The 27,158-nt window shown below is 45.0% G+C and overlaps 1 protein-coding gene across 1 annotated transcript in view; it reads right to left on the bottom strand.

The window, feature by feature from the left end:
• Actn2 (actinin alpha 2) overlaps nucleotides 1-22,684 on the bottom strand; it is a 67,062-nt gene extending 44,378 nt beyond the window's left edge. The window contains exon 1 of the mRNA XM_041630839.1: nucleotides 22,377-22,684. Coding sequence (XP_041486773.1) covers nucleotides 22,377-22,502 — 126 coding nt within the window. The 5' untranslated portion in view covers nucleotides 22,503-22,684. The remainder of the gene's footprint in view (nucleotides 1-22,376) is intronic.
• Between the last annotated feature and the right edge of the window lie 4,474 nt (nucleotides 22,685-27,158).

Below are 27,158 nucleotides of genomic sequence, written 5' to 3'. Positions count from 1 at the left end.
AGACAGGAACAAAACTCTTGCTTAGTAATATATAAATATACAGCAACATATATATTTAAGGTCCTTGGGAATTGAACCTTGGAAAACTCAAACAGCCACAAAGGTAGGACCACATTACCATAGAAAGAACCTCAGGACTAGATGCCCCATCTTAAAGGAAAACCTGCACTCTGTTCTCACTGAAGATAGGCTATGGAGGAAGAACATAAAAGTCTGCCCCACAGTTCACCCCAGAAGCTGCCTGGCCAATCTGAGATCCTCCGCCATCTTCCCCCCAACTCAAACCCTCTGTCATCGCACTAGTCCCACTCCTCTGTACCTAGTGATAAATCCAAGTGTTCTAGATATCTAGAAATAGGTACACAGGTAAGTATAGTGGCGTGTGAATTTAATGCCAGTCACTTGTAAGGCGGAGGCAGGAGGATCATGAGTTCAAGGTCAGTCTGGGCTACGTACCAAGGACCAGTATCACAAAAGGGAGTGAGGCAGTCATAAAGTCATGCCAGAGGGAAGGTTGGCGAGAAGGTTCAGGGAATGGAGGTAGCTGCTGCCAAGCCTGAAACCCATATGGTGGAAGGAGAAAAGGGACTCTTAAAAATTGTCCTCCAACTTACATACACACACACACACACACACACACACACACACACACAGTGGCAATGTATACAAATACACACACACAAATAGAGATAATAAAAATATTAAAACAAAAAAGAGAATTCAGAGTTCCACAGAGAGATTCATGATGGGAAACCCCAAGCCATCTACTCCCCAATAGGGTGACAAATGAATCTAGTGCTCCAAATAAACTAAGTTTGAAGTCCTTGAGATAAAAGAAGTGTGGTGACAGACACTGCTGCTGTGGGTGAGGATTAAATTCACCGCCAACTTGACTGAATTTGGGATCACCTAGGAGACACTGCTGGGCATGAGGGAGGAAGAAGGATGCACCCCGTCTGGGAGTGGCACCATTCCAGGTACTTTGTCACAGCAAGAGAGAAGAGTTGCTATGTGTGATCCTTAGACAAGTGGAGTAAATACAGAATCCCTTTCCAGAACACAGAGAATCGCAACTCCCAAGGTGCTTTGTGGGCAGTCTACAGGCACAATGGCTTCCCCTTCTAGTGGTACTCATCCCTGGACTCTGATAGGAGCTCTCCAAGCCCAGGAAGCAACAGAGTGGGGCCAAGATTCTGGTCCTGCTAAGATTGCAGGACACTCAAACCATCCAAAGTCTCTGCTTGTGCCACAGTCCTGAAGACGATCCAGAGGCTGGGAGTGGGGGTGGAGGATTGCTCCCCAGACCTTGAAACATGGCAGCCAAGTATTAGTGGAAGCATTTTTCTGGGAGCATATGTGAGAGAGAATGGTTCACTTAAGAGCAGGAAAGACCTTCCATCTTTCACAAACAGCTTAAATCCACTGCTGTTCCCACAGTGAGATTATAACACAGAACAACATGTGTGCTTAATGGTGTGCACAACTTAGGTCCTCGATGAACTGAGGATGGGAACATGTGCTGTTCAGCTGCTCTGCTTGGTTCTTGGCTTCAGTTTTTAGCCAACTACACCTATTCATATTTCATCCATTCATAAAATACTTTATTAAATTCGTTCATGAGGAATGTTTAAGGATAAGTTGTTACATCTATAATTTACATTTTTAAAATGTTTTATGTATATGGATGTTTTGCCTGCAGGTATATCTGTGTTCTATGTGCATGCCTTGTGCCCACAGAGGCCAGAAGGTGTCAGGAGTGACAGTCAGTTGTGAGCTGACACGCGAGTCCTCATGTAAACTGAACATAGGTCTTCTCAAAGAGCAGCCAGTGTTCTTAACCACTGAGTCATCTCTCCAGCCCCATGTAATTTTTTTGCTTGATTTCTTTTATTGTGTAATTACTTTTATTATTCCTCTTTGGCCACATGTGTGCCTTAAGAGAGTGTTGCTGGAAACACATATGGGGACACAAAGACTAATCACAAACTTAGAAGAGTCTGTTTCATCTCCTCCTCCTCTTCTTTTCTCTCCCTCCTCCCCACCTTTGCTATGGCACTTGGGGCTGAACGTAGGACTTCATAAACGCTAGGCAGGTGCTCTACCGCTGAGCTACCTCCTCAGTAAAAACAGGGACTAAGTTACTCAAGCTGACCTTGACTCATGCTGCAGCTCAGGCAAGTCTTGAATTTGTGATTCTCCTGCCTCAGACTTCTAAGCGGCTGGGATTATAGATCTATGTTACCAGGCCCGGCTAGGTTACTCTCAGTAAAAAGGTTCTAAGTCTGCTCCATTCTTTCATTCAACCCCCACCACCGCCTGCTCTCCACTGCAAATCTTGGCAAAATCCTAATACATTGCTCCTCTACTCCTTTGCTCGCCTTCTCTGTCAACAACCACTACACATAATACACATTCCAGACACATTCTCTAACGTGGAAACTCCTTGGGGCTTTTCTAAAGGCAATGGACTGGGCTCCACAGAATGAAGGTCAAGGGAAGAGGGGAGGTCTTGTGAATTCACCAACAATAAGACAGCATGGTCCATGCAGGCACGGTCGGGAGCCATGGGAGCATGCCATGACCTTACCTCGGTGAATCGAGAAGCACACACTGTCTTTTTAAGCCTGCCCTGACGCTCGCCCTGGCCTGAAACCTTCAGGTGGGACAGCCAAAATTTCCCAAAAAGGAATGGGGAAGATGGGCAGGGAGCTGAATCCAGCGTGGAAGCATGGCTCAGAACTCACAGTCTATTTCTGACTGTGACACCGAGCAGTTATTTGTCCTTCACATCCTGGTGGCTGCCCAGCTATAAAACAGGTACAGTCACTGCCATGAGCTGCATTATGAGATGGTTTAAATGGTTATCAGGAGGAGAAATACAGGAGCGGGCTGCCACTGTCCCCTGGCAAGATGATCCTGAACATACTCTGACAAAAAAAATGAATTAATTTAAACATATATATTACAAACACAATTTTTTTAAGTTGATTTTTGGATGCTCCATTTATCATTCTGTTTATAACAATTGCTTTAACAGTGTCTTCTTTTCTACTTCATAAGTTCCTAATTTGCCAAAATCACTGATTGCCTTCCTGGTTCTTGTTCACTATTTCAGAAGGAAAGGAAGTTTGTTCAGAACCATAATGTTCTCACGGTTTGCATGGCCAGGTACTAAGCTACAGGTGGGCAGTTATTTCATACTCTGCCAACAAACCTCTGCTTAATCTCTAAGATTATGTTAGACACTGTGACATGGGAAGCACAGGTCAGCGACCTCTGACTACAGAGTGAGCTCATGGCCAGCCAAATCTACAGTGAAAGAGAGAGAGGGGAAGGCAAGGAAATCAGAGAGAGGGATAGGGAAAGGGAGGGAGGAAGGAAACGAAGAGGAGGAGGAGAGAAAAGATGGATGGATGGATGGATGGATGGATGGATATGAATCAAGCCACTTGAGACTCTTACTCAGGTAGGGAAAACTGTCTCAGAGAGACAACCAATCCTTAGCTGTGATTTAAGCCTGCTTGAGCCTGAGACATATTCCACCTTTGGTATCTAAAGATAAACACACAGCTGCCTAGCCCAGTTCATAGAATGTTGCTACCCAGGCTAGAAGGGATACAAGGTCTGTGTTCCAAGAATCCAAATGGCTGCCAAGTCTTCATCTTTCTCAGATTTATCAAGAGCACTGACACCACAGTTCAGAAACAAACAGCATTGTTACCCTACCTTTGTTTTTTCAGCACTGACACCACAGTTCAGAGAACAAACAACATTGTTACTCTGTTTTTTCAGCATTGACACAACTGTTCAGAAACAAACAGCATTGTTTTCCTATCTTAGCTTGTCTTTTCAAGACCATCTCATACAGCCAAATGTACTGGGAACAGGCATGCTCTACACTGCCTTGTCTAGTTTATAAGATGCTGGGGGTGGAACTTACGGTTCATGCATGCTAGGTGGACAGTCTACCAAACCAGTCATACCCTTAGCCCCATAATGAGCCTATCTTTGAAAATTACATTTGTTTAGTGTATGTGTGCCTCTGTGTGTGTGCGCGCATATGTGTGTGTGTGTGTGTGCGCGCATGCGCGCGCATATGTGCCTGTATGTATGACATGATGTGCATATGGAGATCAGAAGGCAAGTAATTGGAGTTGGATCTCTCCTTTTGTTGTGTGGGTCCTTGGAATTAAACTTACGTTGACAGCCTTGGTGACAGGAGCCTTTGCCAATTTTCTGGTCAATATCAACATATCTTCACTTTATCTGATAAAAAGTATTCAGATCATTAGTTTTGCTGATAAGAGGAATCTTTGCCTGTGTAATTAAAAAAAGAACCTTATTGCTAAGGGACAATTAAAATAATAAAGTTACACTTAAATCAGGACCTGGTTCATAACATACTGGATATACCTCCAATGCTGTCTTTTTCATATCCCCAGAGGACCAGAGCCTGTCCATCCACTTCAGAATTCCACCGTGCACAGTTTCAGCCATGAGTCATTAGCAAACATGCCTGCCTTTAAGTGAGGTTCAGGAATAGCAATGGTGGCAAATTTAATAATGTGAAGAGGATGCAAAAGGGAAAAAGGAAGACCTTGTGGATTCCCTCAGGACTCAGGATGCTTTCTAACCAAGGCCTCGGGACTCTGAAGTCGTCAGGGTAGGAATGCTAACAAACATCTCAAGGGCTTCCAGAAGCCCCGCCATCTTCACTGGATACCCGGGCGATGCTGGTAAAACCAGCAATGCAGAAAAGTAGGGCTCAGTGGGGAGCAGTCCTTAAAGTATAGTGGCGTGTCATAACCACTTCCAGTTTGGGGTTTGTTTGTGATAGGGTCTTGGGTGTCTCAGGCTAGCCTCAAACTCCTGCTCCTAGCGCCTGAGTGAGTGTTCGGACGGATGACAGTAAATCTAACATGGGAAGTTCTGGGTGCGGAGCTTTGTACATGCTAAGCAAGCACTTTACCACCTGAGGTACATCTGTAGCTCATGCTTTCTTCTTTGAGACAGGGTTCCACTCTGCAGGCCAGGTTGGCCTCACATTTGCAATCCTCCTGCCCCAGCTTCCCTGAATCACAAGCATGAGCTACTATCATGCCTGGAAGTCTGTTGTTGAATGTGATCTTACTCATCAAACATTCAAAGTGTTACTAAGTTCTTTTTAAAAACCAAAAACGCTCAGAAAGTGTATCTGTTCAAGTTCTACATTAAAAAAAATTATCAAGCCAAACTTAACTGTAGAATTCTCAAACAACAAGAAAGATTCTGTAAGCTGAGAGAGAAGGGAGGGGGCAAAAACATACCAGGCAACTTTAGTGGAGAGGATGTATAAAAATAGAATCCACTCATGGGTGATCAAGTGGGTAGCTCACCATGGCTCATCCGGCCCTTAAAGAGCCGGTCTTATCCAGATCTGGCCTTAATCAGAAATTCTGAACTGGGAACTTGAGGCTCCAGCTACCAGACTCATGAGTCTGCCTTCTGTTTAACTCACAAGCTGCTCAGAGTTCAGAAACCTAAGTGCTAAGAAGTTGTGTAGCAAGAAATAATGCTTTTTGGGTTCCTCAACAAAGCTGAGTCTAGCCTGGGGTTTGTGGGACTCTTCCTCAAAACATCCAGAAAAGGGGGAGTGGGGAGAAGGCTCAGCGGTTGTTAATGTGTTTGTTGCACAAGCATGAGGGCCTGAGTTTGGGCCCCCAATCTCTACTTCTGGGGCTCCCACGTCTGGGGGCTCACTGGCCAGCCAAAAGGAAAATGGTGAGCTCAGGTTCCGTAAGACTCTGCCTCAGGAAGACCTGTGATAGTGTCCTCTGGCTTCCACATACACATGCACAAGGGAGTGCACCTTTGCACACACAAGCATGTATCCCACCTACCCCAACACACATCCAGAAAGGATGGAAGAAATTATAGTTGGGAACACAGGGGTGGGAAATGGCTGACTAGGTTCCACAGGGAGAGAGCTCCAGTGTATTTCTAAGACCCTTGTATGCTCATCTGTAGTCTACAGCCATACGCTTGACAGCGGTGGAAACTCGCCTCTCTAAGCTGGGTATGGCGATTCACACCTGAAATGGAAGAACTTAAGAGGCTGAGGCAGGGGACTGTCACTAGCTCAAGTCCAATGAACATCTTGAAGATGAATTTACCTTTATATATTTTTATGTAAGAGTTGTCTTTATTAATAGAGTCATTCTAATGTGTAATCTTTTGTTTTCTTTTGTTTGTTTGTTTTACGCGACAGGGTTTCCTCTGTGCAACAGCTCTGGTTGTCTGACCTTAAACTCAGAAATCCACCTGCCTCTGCCTCCCAAGTGCTGGGATTAAAGGCGTGCATACATCATCGTCATCATCACCCAGCTAACATATAATCTTTAAGATTTATTTTATTATTGTACGTGGGCATATGCACATGGGGCTTAGAACAACAGGTAGCATGAGCCAAGCAATGTGGATGCTGGGAACTGAACTCAGTTCTCTGCGAGAGCAACAGTGCTCTTTACCACTACTATGTATATTGTAATATCGTTATAATATATAATTACGTTAATATATTATCCATGAGATGGATATGTACAGGTTCCATGTCTGGAAGAGTGCCCGTCAAAAGAGAATGTTGGGTGTCCCGTTCTATCCCTCCTTTCCTTGTTCCTTTCGGACAAGGTCTCTCATTAAACTTGGAGCTAGGCTAGGGGCCAACGAGTCCCATCTCTGCTCCCACACATTGCTGGGGTTACAGGTGCACACAGGCACACCCAGCTTTTACATGGGTGTTGGGGATTTGAACTTGGGTCCTCTTGCTTGCACAGCAAGAGCTTTTACCCAATGATCTACTCCTCCAACTTAAACTTGATGGATTTTGATGAAAGTAAACAGTACTTAAGACAGGAGCAAGGCATCTATTACTTGTTATTACATTGCAGTATGCCTTTTTGTCCCACAAAACCAGTAACTGTCCTAAATCATGGTTTCCCACATCCCTTTTCCATGTCAAATTTTCCCTTAAAGCACAACATAGTCAGGCATGGTGGTGCATTACCTGACATCCTAAAATAAGGGACAAAGACGCAGGAGGATCAGGAGTTCAAGGCCAAGCCTGGACTACACCGTGATTTTTCAGGCTAGCCTGGGCTACACAATGAGTTCTAGCTATATAGTGAGGCCAGTTTCAAAAGGTCAAAACTAAATGGAACCCAATCTGTATCCTCACATTCCCTCTGATACTGAATCCATAAGCAATGTTGGATTTAGGTTGGCTTATTTAGCATTTTTTTCTGCCTCACAAAGATCTTACATTTATAAAGAAGCCAAGCAGCTTCCATCTGTTGATCTCCTCCTGCTCAGGAGAAGTCCCACAGCACTCCGTCACTGCTTGCAGAAGTCCCATTACTCACACTCCCGAGTCTTGTTTTTCAGCTGTGATTACTCATCTCCTGACATCCTTACCTTGGAGTTGAGCTGTCTGCTGAGAACAAACACACTGAGGCTCTGAGCACTCAGGCTAGCTGATAATGCAAGCTCACTCAAGGAATGCTGTTCAAATTCTCAAAACAACCTTTAAAACATTTATTTATTTCTTTTTATTTTTATATGTATGGGTGTTTTGCCTGCATGTGTCTGCACCATGTATGTGCCTGGTGTCCATGGAGGTCAGAGGGTACATGTAACTCTGAGTTATGTGGGTGCTGGGAATCGAACCTGGGTCCTCAAGAAGAACACCTGAGGCTCTTAACAGCTGAGCCATCTCTCCGGTCTCACAAAACAATTTTTTTTTGGTTTTTAGACAGGGTCTCATTATGTAATCCTTGCTGGCGTGGTACTCACAGAGATCCTCCTGCCCATGTGCCACCACACCTGGGTTTAAAACAAAATTTAAAACAAGCAAACAAACAAAAAACCTACTGCTTATCAGGCAAAAGGGCTGATCACCAAGCCTGACAAACCGAGTTTGACACCTGGGACCCACACAAGAGAAGGACCAGCTCCTAAAGTTGCCCTTAAACCTCCACAAGCATGCTTACAAGTGCTCACACACACACACACACACACACACACACACACACACACCACACACCACACACACAATGAATAAGAAATTGAATAAGAAAACAGAAAAAAAGTTTTAAGCTGATATATGTGACCTCTTCTGCTAATTTTTTCCCCAGTGTTGGGAGTGGAACCCAGGGCTCTGGCACAGGCTGGGTAAGTGCTCTATCACTGAGTCACACCCAGTTCCCAAACATCCTCTCTTCTAAAGAAGGGTCATAGCTGATCTTGAAAAAGCCTTTTAAGTGTCAACAGTGAAGACAAGAACTATGGGATTCTTCCTCAACTATTTTAAGGCTAGACACGTATGTTAAACTGAGCCAGCATCTTCATAATGAAAGTCTAATCCACTTTCTCTGTAAAAGGTGAAGTGGGTGGCGTGAACACAGAGGCTCACATGAAAGCTACTGGGGTCCTCCTGCACGCTTTAATGTTGTGCTAGGCCAAGAGCCCAGCTCACCCACTAGCCTGGTGTTCTGTGGGGTCACACCTGCCTCCCGACTTGCATGAGATGGGTAGAGAATTCCTCCAAGGACTTACTAGTAACCATGGGATTGATCCTGAGCTATGCTTCCCAAAATAACTGGCTCCCCAATAGCGAGGGAGCCAGGCATGGCCCGGAGCTCCCTGCAGGGCATGCCCAACTGTTGCTCAGTTTAGTATACTTTTTTCATTTTCTTCCTGAGTGAATCCAAAGCTTAAAAAAAGGCACGCTGATGTTTCCCCCATCAGCCCATCCAGAAACTGGGGAAGCAGCTTGTATTACACAGACAGCAAACTATTCTTTAATTCAAGTTCACCATACTGTTACTATTCTGGGGGACCCAAATAAATGGCTGCCTGCACAGAGGGATGAAAGCATTCATTTGGGAGGAAGCAACTTTCTGGAATGCACCACACCATCTGCATTGCTGCCCCAGACCTCAGCCAGGTACAGGCACCGCTTTCCTTACATATGGGGGGAACGCTCACCATATGGCAAAAACACAGGGAAGTTGGGCATTTCCAGCATCCTGCTGACTCCACACAGCAGGTAGCCAGGCTGGGATTTCTCCATTAGGAAGGTTCCCTAAGGAGAGATGGCTCAGAGATGAAGAGCACCAACTACTTCTCTTCCTGGGACCTGCATTCAGTTCCCAACACTCCCAACAACAGGCTGTTGCTCTAGTTCCAGACCTTGATGCCTTCTTCTGACCTTCACAGGCACTAGGTATGCATTGGTAGGTACACAGGCATACATGTAGGCAAGACATCTATACACATTAGTTTTTTTTTTTTCTGAGACAAGGCTTCTCTGTAGCTTTGGAGCCTGTCCTGGAACTAGCTCTTATAAACCAGGCTGGTCTCGAACTCACAGAGATCCTTCTGCCTCTGTCTCCTGAGTGCTGGGCTTAAAAGCATGCGCCAGGACCGCCCAACTTTTGTTTTTAATTTTAAAGAAAGCTCCCTAGAAATGCTCACAAAAGTGCAGAATGAAGTGTGGTTTTTTTGTTTTGTTTTTGGTTTTGTTTTTCTTTGTTTTTTGAGTTATTGCAGATGATTCCACACTGTGGTTTAAAGCACAGGCTTCTACACCACTGCTCACAGCCATCTAGGAGGCACTGGGACAAAATGTTTTCAGTTTTTCTCTGACATATGCCTTTTCACTGTCTTTCACCTTCATATTTCACAATGAACACACATCACTTAGGCAAGTACTTTGTTTTTGTTTGTTTGTTGTTGTTTTTTTGTTTTGTTTTTCGAGACAGGGTTTCTCTGTGGTTTTGGAGCCTGTCCTGGAACTAGCTCTTGTAGACCAGGCTGGTCCCGAACTCACAGAGATCCGCCTGCCTCTGCTTCCCAAGTGCTGGGATTAAAGGCATGCGCCATCACCGCCCAGCGGCAAGTACTTTGAAATACAGTTTAGAGAAATAATCTGGAGGGCCAGCAAGTCACTGGGCTCAGTGGGGTAAAGGCACTTACCCCAAGCCTGATAACCTGAGCTCAGTCCTTAGAATTCATGTGGTGAGGAGAATCGACCCCTGAAAATTGTCCTTTGATCTCCACGGCACATGGGTGTACACACGCACACAAATACTAAATAAATGCAAAAGGTTTCTTAAAAATTTAAATAATGTGGACTGTTGGGATGTAGCTCAGCAATATAGCACTTGCCTTAAATATATCAGGCCCTGGGTTGGTTTAAAGCTTGCACCATAAATGGGGAAAAAAATTGAGTATCTCTTATCTCCCAAGCTGGCCTTAAACTCCCAACGTAGCTGAGGCTGGCCTTGAACCACTAGCTGATCCTTTTACTTCTATTCCTAATGTAGGGTTACAAACATATGCCCCCGAGCTTGGTTTGTATGAGGTGTGAAGATGGAACCCAGAGCTTCACGTACAACTGGCAAATTTTCTACCATCTGAACTTTAACTCCAACCCCAAAATTATACAAAAATTTGCTAGCCCAGATTCACATTTTTTCTCTTCCCTGTTTATCTACAATTATGCTAATTCATTTTACTGTGCTAATTTTCCATATTCCCAAACAGCTTTCTGAAGTGTACTTCTCTCTCCCCCTCCCTCCCTCTCTCTTTCTCTGTCTCTATCTGTCTCTCTCTGTTTCTCTCTCTCTCTCTCTCTCTCTCTCTCTCTCTCTCTCTCTCTCTCTGAGAGTCTTCTGGAGCCTAGATTGTCCTTAGACTTGATGTGTAGCCGAGGGTGACCTTGAGATCCTGATCCAACAAACACAGACCACCAGCCCAGATGACGCTCATCTCTTACTAAGGTGATAACTAAAGATTCTTTGCATATTCATGTGAAAACCCCTATATTCCAACACCACATGCTGCAGTTCAAAGGACGAAGGTACACCCTGTCCGAGCTGGAACTGAGGAAGACAAATCCTTTGGAATCCTGCAGATCCAGTTACCAGATGCCAGTTCCAGCAATAGAGGCCACTGTCACACACCAGGCATCTCTGACATGGTTTTTTCCTGCTTCCTGACCAAGTCCTTAAAGGGCTCCAGCAGTAACACACCACCTGTGTCTCATTAGGGAATTAAAGGAAACGGCTCCTTGAACATGACTTCAGAACACAGTAAATATATTTATCCCTAAATTTTCAAGCACCCAAACTTAGAAATGAACTCCTGTAATTCTGAGAAGTCTTAAACTATTAGAAAAACAATGCAAGATGTCTGACTTTGCTATGGATTCAGATATTTAAAGATTTGTTTTTATTTATGTGCATGCGAGTGTGTATGCGTGTGTGCACGCAATTGCCTAAGAAGGCCAGAAGAGGGCATCTGATTCCCTAGAGCTGGAGTTACAGATGATTGAAAGCCACCTAAAATGGGTATTCAGAATTGAACATAGGTCCTCAGGAGGGGCAGCAACATGCCCATAGCCACCGAGTCTTCTCTCTAGCTTCCTAGTTCATGTATTTAAATAACATTTAACTTTTAGCTCTTCAAATGTACAAATAAGCATCTTAATGCCTGGCACAGATTAATATCGAATTGCATAATGCATGAGAATAAATGCTTATGAAACCACGTACACAGCACATAAAATGAACAAAAAGTAATAGAGACACACAGGTTTAAGTCGGTCCCCAGCAGGAGGGATGCTCAGCCATTAAAAGCACTGGCTGCCCCTGTAGAGGACCTAGGTTCAAGTCTCAGCATCCACATGACAGTTCCTAACAGTCTGTAACTCCATTTCCAGGGGATCTAACTCTGTCTTTGGCCTCCATGGGCACCAGGCACCCACATAGTGCACAGGCATGCATGTAGCAAAATATCAATACATATAAAATAGTAATCTTTAAAAATAAAACAAAATACTGGTTGTCCCAGAAAGGAAGGTATTAGTAACCTTTTTTTTCATGATTAAAATGTCATGTCAAGAGCATCAGAGATTAGAATTTGTGTCCTAGGGTTAGTGGGGCACAAATGGAGCACAGAGGAAGCCCAGCAGCAAGCACAGGACCTTGGGGAGGAAGGAAGATTTCCAAACCAGGAGAGGCAGCAAGACTTAGTGCCGCATGCCTGCTGTCTCATCTGCTTGGAAGGCTGAGACAGGAGAATCATGAGTTTAAGGCCTGTCTAATGTACAGAGTGAGCTCCAAGCAAGCCTGGACACTTTGTTGAGATCCTGTGTTAAAATATAAAGCAAAAGGAGGCTGGCAATGTAGCTCAGTGGGTTAAATTCTTGATTCGCTTCCTAGACTGCAAAAAAGACAGGAAAAACAATGAACAGTAAATCCTGGGTAAGCCACCAATGCCCATTAACTGGGGCCTAGTAGCTATCCTGCAAAGTGTTTGTAACATAAATATCCCCTTTCCTTTGAACACTGAACAGCCCCTATTTGTGAAACTTGGATCTTCCCCATCATGAGAGGAATGGATGTATTTTATTTTCTATTTCTACACATTTTTGAAATTTTTCATAACAAGAAGTCAAATAAATAAAATCAAAATTTATTTAAGCATAATGTGATTTTCTGCACTATCATTTTTCAACACTTTAGGCTCCAGGGAGATCTGACCTCAGAATGTGTTCTTGCAGACAGACAGACATCTGTGGGAGGAGAGCTCTAACCTCAACTCTTGGCTTTAAACACACCATATTTTGCTTTCCTGAAGGAGGAAACTCCACTTGGGGGCTTTATGTTCTTGATTAAGGACCTTGAAGATATCAGACAACAGTGGTAAAACAGTCTCTCATTGAGTTAAAAGCCAAGTACGGAGGCACCTGTCTTCAACCCTGGAACTTGGGAAGCTGAGGTGGGGGAACTTTCAGTTCAAAATGAGCCTGGGTGCACAGCAAGAAACTGTCACAAAAAGTGGGGTGGGGGCCCAAATCAGCTCAGTTGACAGGTGTTTACCTGCCCCCCCCCATGTAGTTTTGGGAGTCAGCATTAAGAATTTTGTGTTTTGGGGCTGGAGAGATGGCTCAGTGGTTAAGAGCACTGGCTGCTCTTCCAAAGGTTCTGAGTTCAATTCCCAGCAACCACATGGTGGCTCACAACCATCTGTAAAGAGGTCTGGAGTCCACTTCGGGGCTTCACACACAGACAAAATATTGTATATATAACAAATAAATACTAAAAAAAAAAGTAACAAAGAAAAAAAAAAGAATTTCGTGTTTTAATTTTTTTAATTGTAAGAGAAAATGCATCTTTTTCATTCAGATGAAATTCGGTGTGCATTTTCTAGCTACTGTTTCCCCATCTTCAGCAACCATTCGCTGAGTAAAAACTGAAGATAAAAATGTGTGTCTTGCACGATTTTTGTGAAATTGAGCGGTGATATAGATATGGTTAAAATGGTGTCTAGAAATTCTCAAAACAGTTGCGCCTCCGCTTCATACAGTGAAGAGTTTAAGGTACCAGAATGATGTGCCAAAATCCCTTCCTACACACACCTTTTTAAAGCCCACTTGTAAAAAGAAAAGAAAATCCATACATTAAAATAACACTTTTACTGTCTGCTTGGGTTTTGCTCTTAATTTTGGGATTAGCATTATATTGAAAAAAAGGTCTGTCTCAAAAATCTAACATACACGGCCAAAATATTCAACAGAATCGTCAATCACTTCAAATTGCATAAAAGTGTGTAAAACGTGAACCCACAGCGTGTATCTTTCCAGCTCGCCTGTCTCTCATCAGCATGTTTGTTTCCTTTTAAAAAAAATTCTAAAAGTACATTTATTTATTTCTGTGTATGCATGTGTTCTACAGTACATATGAGGGAGTCAGAGGACAACCCCAGGAGCTGGTTCTCTCCTGTCGTGTAGGTCCCAGGAATCAAACTCCCGCTGTCACTCTCAGTGGAAAGCGCCCTTACCCCTGAGCCATCTTGCTGACCCACTGTGCTTTCAAACAAACAAACATTCTCTACAGGTGAATCTCTGACCTGGCAACATTCTGTGTGTCCCTTACCATTTTCATGACTAAAATTATCCATATGGAAAATAGTTGTGCTTTTTAACCTTAAGATAAAATATCTATGTACAGATGACCTATCTTAGTTTTTTAAATGATGAAATAGGGAGTTTGAAGTGGTAACTCGTACCTGTAATTCCAGCACTTGGAAGACAGGGCAGGAAGGAGCAAGAGTTCAAGGCCGGGGCTGGAGAGATGGCTCAGAGGTTAAGAGCATTGCCTGCTCTTCCAAAGGTCCTGAGTTCAATTCCCAGCAACCACATGGTGGCTCACAACCATCTGTAATGAGGTTTTGTGCCCTCTTCTGGCCTTTGGGCATACAGACAGAATATTGTATACATAATAAATAAATAAATAAATATTTTTTAAAAAAGGGTTCAAGGCCACCACAGTTTATAAACTGAAATGCTGCCTCAGAAAGGAGGAAAAATGTGTATATGTGCTTGTGTGTGTGTGTGTGTGTGTGTGTGTGTATGTGTGTGTAAATTAATACTGATGTTTAACTCTACACCTGGTATGTTAAGATGAAAAAAAAATCTATGTTTTTCAGTAATCCTTACAAATTTTCAATGATGTCACCCTTGATAAAGTCCACCAGTAGTGGGCAGAAAGACTTGAGCGTACACCCTCAAACAATCCCTCACAGCTTTAGCTTCCTTTGAAAGTGTGAACTGTCTCATGAAGTAAGAGATGTTCCACTCTGTGGTAGTGGAGCCCCAGGCTTCTACTCCAGGAAGTAGATCTGGGATCACTGCTGAGAGGCTCTATCAGGGTACCAGGGGAACATAGAGAGCTGGAAACATCCCATAACCACCTGTAGCTCCAGCTCCAAGGGATCAAATGCCTTCTGGCATCCAAGAAAAACTGTACACATTTGCATACCCCATCCACACATACACATAACTTTAAAAAAAACTTTTTAAACTTTTGTTTAATTTTTAATTAAAAAACTAATTATATTCACTGTTTTCAGAAAGATGATTCATAATCTGTTCATTCAATAAATATGAGCAAGGCCTCTGTGTAATGAGAGGGCTGGGGCTGCAAAGGTGAGGCACTTCTGAGCCCTGGTTAGGAGACAGCGTATCAAGACACTCCCATCCCAGCAGGCAGGCCTCCCAGAGTGGAGATGCTGGGATGGGAGATGGGGAGATTGGCTCTTAGAAGTGGAGGGATGGGAGGGGGATGTATATAAGATAAAGGAGCAGGTAAAACACGATGAAGGACAACGGCGGGGGGGACCTTTAAGAACTGGGGAAGGGGGTCTGGAGTTATAGCTCTATGGTCAAATCCTTTCCTGAGATTCACTAAGCCTTGGGTTCAGTTTCCAATACTATCAAAAGAAAGAGGAGGAGAAGAGAATGGGAAGACGGGAAGGAAATGGTGGTGGTGGTAGCAGCAACAGACACCTCAGCTAGGCTCATGTTCTTCCCAGAGCCATGGGAAAAAGCTGGTGACAAGCCAGCACACAGGGAAAGAACTGTACAGGAAACCACCACCTTTGCTAGGGCAGGGAGTGTGGAAGCATGAAGGACTTAGCAATGGGACAAGAAGAAGAAGGAGTGGGTCTAGAGGAAGGACTTCAGGATGTGACACCATGGGAACCAGGAACTGATGGACCACAAACATGTAGGAGACAGGATGGCTTCTTGATACAGCCATCAGTGACTTTGGGAAGAGAATGACAGTGACATTCACGCTATGTCCATTCATCTGCTCACCACCAGGGCTGAGGTGCCAATTCCCGTCACTTTCCAGGTTAGAACACTGGGGGAAGAGTGTGTTTATTCCTGGATGAGCCCATGCTCAGACCCGTGTTTGTGCAGAACACAACAAAAAAAAAACCTACATTAAAACTTTCCTGGGAGTTCTATGGAAAGACCCACATCAAGGGCTGGCAAGAGGGCTCAATCAGTAAAGAGCCTGTTGCTTAAACATGAGGATCTGAATTCAGAACCCCAGCATACAAGTAAAAAATCAGTTTCAGGGGCATGTATCTGTAAAACCTCGTGCTACGGAGGCCGAGACAGGAGGCTCTCTAGTGCAGGCCAGGCAGTCTCGCTGAATCAGTGAGTTTCGGGTCTCTCACTGATAAAACATCCTGCCTCAAAATAATAAGGTGGGAAGAGACTGAGTGTGACACCTAATATTAACCTCTGTCCACCCCCCCCCACACACACACACGTGAACCTGCACACACTGAACACGCAGGAGGCCACGTTCCTGCACTGCAGAAGAGTTCCCTTCCTCTGAAATCGGCAGAGCGCAGCATTTAAGTTTACCTCCCCACCATTAGCATTCTCTTCCTTCTGGAAGAACGAGTCCCGTTCCCAGGGAAACGGAGGCAGAGTTCTGACTGTCCTCCAAAGGATTCCACACCAACTCCTCTGCACGGCTCCCCGCCCACTCCAGCCTGCGCCTTTTCCATGGGCGTCTCCTAGCTGCAGCAACCAACTGCAGGCTTTCTGACAGCTCTCTGACACTGCGTTAATTACGGTTCCCAGTTAAGACTTCTCTTCCTCCTCCCACGTGCAAAGAAAACCGTATTTTGGTCTCACGTTTCTTACTTGGTGAATCTGCCTGAAAGGACAGGGCGCATCCTATTCCCAACGACGAAAGATAAAATCAGTGATTTGGGGCATCTTAGAATCTCTCAGGCAAACTAAGCATGTATTTGTCACAACTGTTTCCTTGGGTGGGATGTGTGGGCTTCCTAAATCTCACATAAGAGTTCTATCCTTACTTCCTTATCTCTCTACTCCCAAAGCTTGTTCTAGCCCTGTAAGGCTATCTAGAACTCTAATCTCTCCTCCCTAGACTCGGGGACTAGCCACTTTGGATGGAGCCGTTCATGGCCTGTGCTAAATAATGATACATCCTGTTAGTAGCGTCCATCCAGACAGTCTTCTGGCTGATAAAGAGATGTTCTCATTAGACACTTATTGTCAGTGCCTCTGTCGCCGGTTGTCGGTGCAGGGACACTTACTGGGAAGATCACATCTGCTGAATTAGATTGGTCCAACAGCCTACCATGGTCCAGGTGGTTATGTGGTCCTCATTTCTCTGTAGTAGATGCCTCCCTGGATAACGCATCCATTAACTGTTCGTTCTAACAGCCATCACTCTATCCCCGTGGCCCCATAGCAGGCTTCCACCTTAGATCCTCTCCGCCTGAATCAACCCTGAAGTAGTAAACTTCCATAAGCCAGGCGCTTCCTAGCTCAGACCTAGGGAGCTTTGTCGCCTGGAGAATGAAGCCCACATCAGCCTGGTTATGATGCCCACTGCCATCCACTTAACCGCACTTTCTCCAACCTTTGCTCTATCTGTGTCTTGGCATCTTCAGTTTTGGTGAAGCTAGTCTACCTTCACACTTCCTCACACAATGAGCTCAAGAGTACAGAGCTAGACTTTGATGATCAAGTTGCCTCTCTGCATGTTTACCTCCGAAATTGTTCCCTGCAGCTCTATGAGGGGGTAAAAGGAAGGGGCTCCCCATAAAACCGAAGAGAAGCTCGTCCTGTTGGTGCTAAAGGGCTCGTAGAAATCAGTTCTACTCCACTGACGATCCCTCCTTCTCTCCCCTCCAAAACCCGCCATATGGCTTCACACGGTTTCTCTATTCAAGAAGGCTGTTTCTCCCCATCTCCGCTCAGCTAACAACTAATTCAGTGCAAGCCTGGTTCAACTTCTAACCTTTGGCGAACTCTCTTCTAATTATTCTCCACCCACAATGATTCTCCTTATTCCACCTTCCGGGAACTTTAAGCTTTAGGTGAGCAACCAGCATTTGATATTAAACAATTCTTATGCGCTAAATATTCACACTTGCAAATCTTATCTTTGAAAGTACACCAGGAAAGGGGAGCATGGGAAGTAGGCATAGAAAGAGGGAGAGTTTCTGCATGGAAAGATAGAAAAGAGCTGGCAATTAATAGTGCTTGTGATGTACATAATGCCTATGAACTGTGTGCCCTTAAAATGGTTAAAGCTGGGGGCCAGTGAGATGGTTCAGTGGGTGGAAGTGCTTGTCTCCGAGCCTGACAACCTGAGTTGGATCCCCATAATCTATATCATGAAAGGAGAAAACTCTTACAGGTTACCCTCTAACATCCACGGCATGCATAGCCATAGCACGCATTCACCTATGCACATACAGACAAATGTTAAAGTTTTTAAAATAAATAGCTAACATGGTATGTTTTAAATAAACAAATGTTAAAATAAAATAGCATATTTTATATTATGTGTATTTTATTCTGGGAGTGTGTGTGTGTGTGTGTGTGTGTGTGTGTGTGTGTTTAGTGCTAGGAATGGAATCTAGAGTTTTGCTCATACTAAGCAAGTGTTCTTATCACCGAGCTACATGCCCAGCTCATGTTGTATATATTTTACTGCTATCAAAAATAGTACATCCTGATCGCCAAGGACTGAATCTTATACTTCACTCTCCCTCCTGAGTCCAAGCATGGTAATGATGACTGTCAGACCAACTGGTCAAATTAACAAGCACTGCCTTATAAGACCGACAGTAGCATTTAATACACATGGATCACTTTGCAGTACATACAGCCCCTGCGAACTAACTCGGCTTAAACACTTGACTAAGGCACAATCTGATGATATATGAAAAAATCTTATCTTTGCTTCATAAATGAACAAATCGAGGCTTGAAAGATGTATGGACTCAACTGCAGTTCAACAAGAAAGAACCAAGAAGAGCTGGGAACCATCAGGGTCTCCTGAATCTGAGAAACTACACAGCTCACTCGTGTGTCCAAATAGTTCCTTTTCTACTGAGGAAAACCTCACACAAGAGTTCATGTCAAGCCGGGCGGTGGTGGTGCATGCCTTTAATCCCAGCACTTGGGAGGCAAAGGCAGATGGATCTCTGTGAGTTCGAGGCCAGCCTGGTCTACAAGAGCTAGTTCCAGGACAGGAACCAAAAAAAGCTACGGAGAAACTCTGTCTCGAAAAATCCAAAAAAAAAAAAAAATAAATAAAATAAAATAAGAGTTCATGTCACAGCTGGGGATGTGGCTCTGTGGTAGAGCTCTTGCCTAGTACATATGAAGCCGCAGGTTCAATCCCCAATATTGAGGGCTTGGACTTCATGCCCTTAAGTGCCCTTAGCCCACACAGAACACAGAAGGGGCAGTCCGAAAGATCCTGACCACTAATCCCCACCCTGTAGCCAGCTGCTCCCACACACCTATCATTCCAGGCTGCCTCATCAACCGGCCACTTGCAACTGGGGTGGCCAGGCTGCTAAGAGACAGTGCCACAGAGAATGGGGCCGTCTAAACTGGAAAGAACGCAGCAGAACTGGGATGCCTGCAGGCTAGAAAAGTCATGATCACGGAAGCAGGCAGAGGGACGGAAGGACCCTTTAGGTACGGAAACAGGAAACAGATAAATCTTTTCTTTGAAGACCTGCTCTCATCTCCCACGAGGGTAAAGAGAGCTGTTCTGTACTTTCAGGGGCAGTGCACGTTCAGGATTGCTGCTGTGACAGGTTTCCATCCGCCTAGGCTTCCCTGCAGGTGAGAGGAAGCCTGTTTTGAGACACCCACGTGTGTGGGAGAACATCAGTTAAAGGTTTTGACAAGCCCTGGAGGCAGCCTGACTTATCTGGAAATGAGAATCCCTAAACTGTCCTGTATGATAAAGTTTCTCTCTAACTCCAGGTATAACCTGATACTCTCTGCTGCCATTCCTGTTTCCCGTTTTGTTTTGTTTTTCTGAGACATACACCACCATGCCCTGTTTGTGCTGCACTGGGGATTGGGCCTAGGACCACTGGATGCTAGATAAACACTACCAATTGAGCTACTTTCCTAGCCTTCAGTGCCGTTTTAAATGTTCCATCTCACCACTCCAGGAGCTGTTCTCCAATCTTTTAGGTGTAGTTAAATTTAAAACACAATCTTTATAGACCATGTAGAGTCTACCCCATGGACCCAATACCTCCTCCCAGATAAGGTGGGCATGCCAGCACACACAGCCTAAGCCCAACATCTCTTGAGTGACCTTTTAAAAAAAAAGCACTCTACTGTTGCTGAGGCCCTCTGCAGCAAGGCATTCCACAGCAGGGGGCAGGGATTACCACAGCCCCAAGCCTCTGCACTGTGGGTATAATTAGGCACCACATCCATTAGCGTGCCACCAACGTCACTGAGAGCCACCAGCATCTGTTGACAGATCACATACCCAGCATATCACTGAAATGGCAAGTGCAGAGAAGGTGGCCCACAATAGAAACAATGGCATCTCGTCTGCTGGTTCCAACAGTGGCTCATAGGACAAATATAGAGGCCACTGCTCTGGCAGCACTGAGCTCATAGTTCCACACAGTTTCACTGGCTGCAGCAAGTTCTCTACCAAAAGTGGAAAAACCTGTGTGCACATCCGTTCAGGTCTGTGTTCTGAGCATGCCAGGGCTTTGCTTACCCCAACACCTAAGCTGTCTTTTTTTTCTTTCCTTTTTTTCCAATGTATTCCAGGCTAGCCTCCAACTTGCAGCAATCCTCCTGGCCCAGTCTCTTGTGTGCAGGGATTATGGGTATGTAATACCACATTCAGCTTAATATATCTTAGGGGGGAAAATGATGATTTTTTTAACTGGGTCAGGTTTTTCATATTTTCAATATTTCAGCTATCGAATAACATACTTCAAGTGTTATTACAATTGCAATAACAGATCACGCAGAAATCCTATAATTAAAAAAATTGGGGCAATACCACTTAGACAAAAATATTATAAATACATTTTAAATTATTATGTCAGAAGGCAATGATATGGCCTCAGAAACTGACAGTGTCTCTTCTGCTGTGTACCATATTTTCTTAGAATCAACAGAAACTTCTGAAACCAGACTCTGGCTTTCAAAAATGATGGGTATTCTTCTTGTTCCATGCCTAAGCTGAGTTATAAGAAATAACCAATTATAAGAATTATATGTTATAAGAAATGACCAATCTTCAAAACAAAAACATACAAGCTGAGTTCTTTTTTAAGTCATGAAAAATGTAATCAAACTTGTTGAGAAAATTAAAAAACAAAATGAGACTTTGATTGTTAGAATTAAGCCACTTTTCAACTTCTTACCAAGTGATTACACACCCACCCATCCAGATGGCACAAGGATAACCCTCAGGGCCATGTGCCTCCCTCTCGGTAAGCCCTTTAACTAGACTCAGTTTCTAAATGTATGGGCCTCAGTCCCTTGTTCCCAAAAAAGGGACTGATGACAGACATCTTAGGGAATGAGGTGGGGGTGGCAAGGGGCTTCAAAGCCATAGTAAGAACAGAACTGTTACTAGGGATTTAAGAGAGAGGAAACAAGAAAGGAGAAACACTGATGTAAAAGTAGCGCTTAACCAATAACCTTTGGTAACTACTCAGGCCTTTTCTCATCTTGCTCACACCACTGGGAGAGATGGTACATAGATCTCCAACATTAAACACTCACTGTCCGCACACGTCAGACGATCATCCATAGAAACCCTCAGGCACCCTACATCAACTTGAAAGTAGGCTTTGAGGAGGGAAATCCACCTTTCTCATACCCAGAAAAAAAAAAAAAAAAAAAAAAAAGGAAGAGTAGGCATGAGGCACCGGCTTGGGAAACTGGCTTTTTATCATAATGCTGGGTTAGTCTGTTGTCTTATTGAACCATCCAGGCTCTATGCCCAGCCAAATCGAGGTGAAACTAAGCCTCCTGGTGAGCGTTCCCTATTTGTTTTAGCCAAGAAGAACAAGAAGAAACCCTGAACTAGTGGAATGTTCCATTAGGCCCCAGAGAGCACCAACCGGGATGAGGAGGGAGCTCTTAGGAGCTGGCTGCCTCCTTCATCCCTGGGTGCTTACCTCAATGAACTATAAATAGATTGTGGAATGATTATTACTTTGTAGGTGAATGTCTAAGGTTCTCCAGCATCCCTCACTAAGGAGCCTAACATGTTTTAATAAATGGTCTTCAATCACTCTTTGGGACAGACCTATGGAAGGTTGGGAAGAGCGGGTTTTCATTTTTGTGTCCTAGTTGGGAGATAGGCTTGGGGCAAACGAAAAGAGCAGGGCCTGTCACCGAACAACTTTAGGCCAAGGTCATGGACGTAAGCACAACTGAGACTCTCAGATTCTAGTCTAATAAAATCTTTCGAACACCATTTGTTTCCTGACTTATGTTAACTTACACACACACACACACACACACACACACACACACGGGTGTCCTACCTATCCCTGTATGTGCTGTATTTTCTGATGCGGGGGAGGGGGGCTAGAAGGACCACAGCACCTCCACCAGGGAACCTCTTCTAGTGACCACAGCCAGCGACACCTCCCACCCCATGGGGACCCGGACACAGACACGCGTGAGGGACCCTACTGACCTTCCTCTGCTGCTTCTCCCAGGCCGGGTCGAGGAGTAGGTCTCGGTCCCACTCCTCCTCCTGGATCATGTACTCATCTTCGTCGTAGACGTAGTTGTACTGCACTCCGGGCTCTATCTGATTCATGGCGCTGGGCGGCTGAGGCGGCTGGGAAGAGAGCGCAGTGCGAGGGATGGACAGACGGACGTTAGATGGATGGATGAATGGATGGAGGGAGGGTGGATGGATAGGCGGCGGGCTGCAGTGACCTTCGCGCAGTTCCTGGGGCGGCACTCCTGGGCGTAGAGTCTCCGGCAAAGCACCAGCACGCCGGCAAGCAGCGCCGGGCGGATTAAAAGCCCACTGAGAGTCACGTGCAACTGGCCCCGCCCACTCCCCCGCTTCCAGCACGTGCGGTTGGCTGGCAGGCTAGCCCCGCTCCGGTCCCGCCGTTTGACTCCGCCCACCCGTTCCCTGTTGGCTCCCAGGGCTGACCTAGGGGCACCTCGGACAGCGACCCGGAGTGAGTGAGGGAGGGAGGGAAGAGAAAGGAGGGAGGGCGAGAGCCGGGGAGATGACACCTGTGGACCTAGTCCCACCTCGTGCAGCGCACTCAAGGGTTCCAAAGACCCGCTGCAAAGTTATGTCTTCCGTGTCTCCACGAGTTAGCCAAAAACTCTCCCTCACCCTTCTTCCTTCTCTCTCTATTACTTCTGACCAGTCCCCACTTCCTCTCCCTCTATATTTCTCCTTTCTCCTCTTCCCTCCTCTGATTTAGTTATTTCTGCCTCTCCTCCACTCCCTGTTCCGCCCTTCCTGTTCCTCCAAAGCTCCATCCTTCTTTCTTTTCTCCTTTGTCTGTCTTTCCCTCTGCTAACTCTCAGTCCTCTCTCCCTCCATTCAATCCTTTCTTCCCTCCTTTAAAAGCCCCTAAACACCCTGCTTTTTGCCTTCCCACCCTAACCTGAAGGACTCAAGGCATAAAAATAAATTAAAAAAAAAAAACAACTTGAACTAACTCTAACAAAATGTCAGGAACCAAGCCAAGGCAGGAAGCATCCAGAGCTCACCTGCCAGCCATAAATTAAGAGAACTGACAATGGCCGACTGGCGGCTAGTTTCTCCTTATGTTTCCATCCTCCCTGTGGCGCTGCACTTGTGCCCTCTCAGCTACTGGTCCTGTTGAGCTGTTCCCCAAAGAAGCAAAGCCAAGAGCCATGGGACAAGAAGGCTGAAATTCCAAATCAATCATGTATTAACCATATGTTATTAGCTGAATACAGTGCCCAGTAGTACAGGCCATTCGAGTGGGTAGGTGCCTCTAGTTAAGTTTATATCCCAGTTTAATAAACGTTGCCAGCAAGTGCTCCAGGACTGTTTGTGGCTCAAGGCTACCAAGTTGCTGCCATGTTGCAAGAGGTAGTATGTATGCCTGGAATTGCCAAGTTCCTTAGAAGTTTTACGTCTACCTTTCTGCAGGAAAACTTAAGCAATCAGCAAATGCATTGCATTGGTGTTTTTAAAAACATCCAAGAAGCAGAAAATAGCCGGGCAGTGGTGGCAGCACACAGAAGCACTTGCCACCCAAGCTTGAAGACTCAAGTTCAAGTCCAAAGAAACCACACGAAAATCCAGATACAGTAGTGTCCTCCTGTAATTCTACCAGTCCTATGGTGACATGGGGACAGAATCACCTGAAAGGTCAGATATGCATCTCAGCAAAACAAGACAGACCCCTGCGCCCAAAACAGGTGGAAGAAGAGAACTCCTGAAAATGTCTTACCTCTTCATGTGCACACATACACACACACACACACACACACACACACACACACACACACGCATGCACACGTGCGCACACACAAAGATAAGTAAATGGAAATTTAAAGAAAATGTTTGGGGGTGACAGATGTGTTCATTATCTCGTTATACTGATTGTTTTGCAGGTGCATATGTATATCAAAATTTAACAGATCGCACATTTTTGATATGCAGAGTTCATTTTGCACTGATTATATCTCAACAAAGCTGTTGAAAAATTCTGTCTTTCTTTGTTACCCTAACAATTTGGATGGGCTCAGCACCCACAGATGGTGGTTCTTTCAGTATGCCTTACAAATCCCAATGTTTAATATCCTGTCCGTGGTTAAAGCTTCTAACGCCTTCTCCTCCAATATGGCTCCTGATGCTGTCACACCGCCGTAGTCCAAAAACATTTTGTATCTGTAATCAAAGGTTTTTGGCCAAAAGCCTGGGCTCCAGCCTCCCACCCCAAAGCCAGGCTTGGGCAAAAGGCATTGAATCCCTGGAGCTGGAGTTAGAGACAGTTGTAAACCACCTGATGTGGGTGCTGGGATCTGAACTCAGGGAGCTCTTAGAAGGGCTGCAAGTGTTCTTACCTGCTGAGCCATCTCTCTAGTCTCAGGACACAGAGTTGTTTGCTTGTTTGCTTGCTTGTTTTTAACTAGTAAGTATACTTGACACATCTGGAACACTAATTTGTGCCCTGTGCTCCTGGGAATCTTTTGGATGTTTGATTTAATTTTACAACAACTTTATATTTGCAGTAGGATAATCACCTCCAGTTACACAAGGCAAAAGTCAAACAGAAATGAAATTATTTCCCCACCATTGTCCAACTAATAGTTGGTAAGATGCTTAATCTTGGTTATCACCTTAACCAGATAGATGGGAGAGTCTGTTTGTGTGCACACTTGATCCTGGAGCTAGTAGTGGGTTTTGCTTTGTTTTCTTTTTTGTTTTTTGAGATTGTCACATGTTGATGTCAGACTCCAGATTCTCCAACCTTGGAACATGGACTCATGTCCGTGGCTCTCTAGGGGACTTCGAGAACTCAGCCTCTGACTAGGACCATCGGTCCCTCTAAGCTCTGCGCTTCTTCAGTTGAGCTGCTGATTTCCCCTGCCCATAATCCTGCAAGCAGCCATTCAGTCTCTGACCACCTGAACCTCTCTTTCATGGAAGTAGTGGATTTTTTTTAACTGTTTCTCTGGAGAATCCTGGCTGATACCGTTGGTAGAACTTGACCCCAGGACTGTTGTTAGTTACTGCTAAGGAGCCAGAGGACCTACTTAGGTCAACTCAGGACAGAGAAATAGAAGTCACATCTGTATTTCCACATGCATATCTTCAAGCCATTTTTTATTTAGGTCAACTGCCAAGCCAATACCTACGGAGATGAAAAAAAAAATCCCATGATTGGGTTGACAAGATGGCTCAGAGAGAAAGGCACCTACTGCCCAGGCTGACAACCTGTGTTTGATTCCCAGGATCCACATGGTAAAAAGAGAACCAATTTTTTCATGTTGTCCTTTGACCACAACACGTGTGTATACACACAGAGAGAAAATAAATAAATAAAAATTTGATTACATTTTTTTAATTCCATGATTGAAGAACTGCAATGTCTCCTATTTCTCTGAAATACCACTTAACAACTAGAAGAAGAGAGAAATGTAGGCAGATAGATAATCTTCAATAACTCCTAAATTTCTCAATTTCCCTGAATCTGAAATTGCTAGTTTGTATTAAAATGTCCTAAGTATGTGCACTCCAAAGAAGAAAGAATAGTTCGGTTACAAGATGAGCTAACATTCCTTAAATCGTCAGTAGCTCCTAAAACTAAAGTTTCTCTTAGGAAGGAGAACTGCAAAATGGTAATGTGGAGGGAATCAAGAAAGGGGGATAGGGGACCCAGGAGAGGCAAGAGCAAGGCTCGAGACAATGGAAGAAGGAAGGCTACTGGGAACTCTCAAGGCTGGAATTAGGATTTGTGTGTGTGTTAAGTGGTATTTCAGAGAAATAGGAGACATTGCAATTCTTCAATCATGGAATTAAAAATGTAATCAAAGTTTTATTTATTTATTTTCTCTCTGTGTGTATACACATGCTACTGATGGACCCATTCCGATCTGAGAGTCCCACACTGCCATAAGTAGCATGGTTACCAGACTCCAACATGGACCCGGCCAGTCTCACGGCCTTCAATAGTAAGAGGAGCCATGGACATCAACACAGACCCTAGCTATAGTAGGACCAAGGACCCAGACATGGTCCCTGGCCCCATCTTGGGCCCTGATGTCACTATAGCCCCGGCGGCAGTGCAAGCCACCCAGATGTGCATGGCCCTCGCAGCAGCTGACTCTTAAGTACCAGCATGGTCTCAGGTGTCATCCCAGACTCCAGGCATCTGCACAGGATGGTGATAACAGGAGCCACGGACACTGACACAGACCCTGGCTGTGGTTGCCATAGATATCAACACAGACCCCAGCTGCAGGAAGACTATGGAACCAGACATGGCCCTCAGTTGCAGCACGGGTCCAGATACCTCCACGGCCCTGGATGCTAGCGCAGGCCATACAGATCAGGGTGGTCCCTGCAGTGGCATGACCGTCGGGCACCAACGTGGCACATGTGGTTGCCCAGACCTTGAGTTCTTTGGTGATAACAGGAGTCACATCAACACAGACTGAGGTCGTGGCAGCAGCCCTGGTCTGGACTTCACCATGGCCCTGGGTTGGCAAGGAGGCCTCCCACACCGGCTTGTTCCTTCTGGCCCTTGCCTTTTCAGATCTGCCTCCCTCCATAGAAAATAAGCCATTCTTCATCCTCTCTCTCTCTCTCTCTCTCTCTCTCTCTCTCTCTCTTTCTCTCTCTCCCTTTCTCCCTCCCTCCTTCCTCCCTCCCTTTCTCCCTCCCTCCCTCTCTTTCTCCCATGCTCCACCATATATTGGCTCACCATAATGGTCCTGTGGATTTTCTTCTCCACCCAGGGCAGGT

This window comes from Microtus oregoni, unplaced genomic scaffold, assembly GCF_018167655.1.
Source record: "Microtus oregoni isolate MIOR12 unplaced genomic scaffold, Mior012 000035F_ref0000213, whole genome shotgun sequence".
NCBI lineage: Eukaryota > Metazoa > Chordata > Mammalia > Rodentia > Cricetidae > Microtus > Microtus oregoni.
Note: the sequence above shows the minus strand (reverse complement) of the source record. Positions and strands in the feature narration are given on the sequence as shown.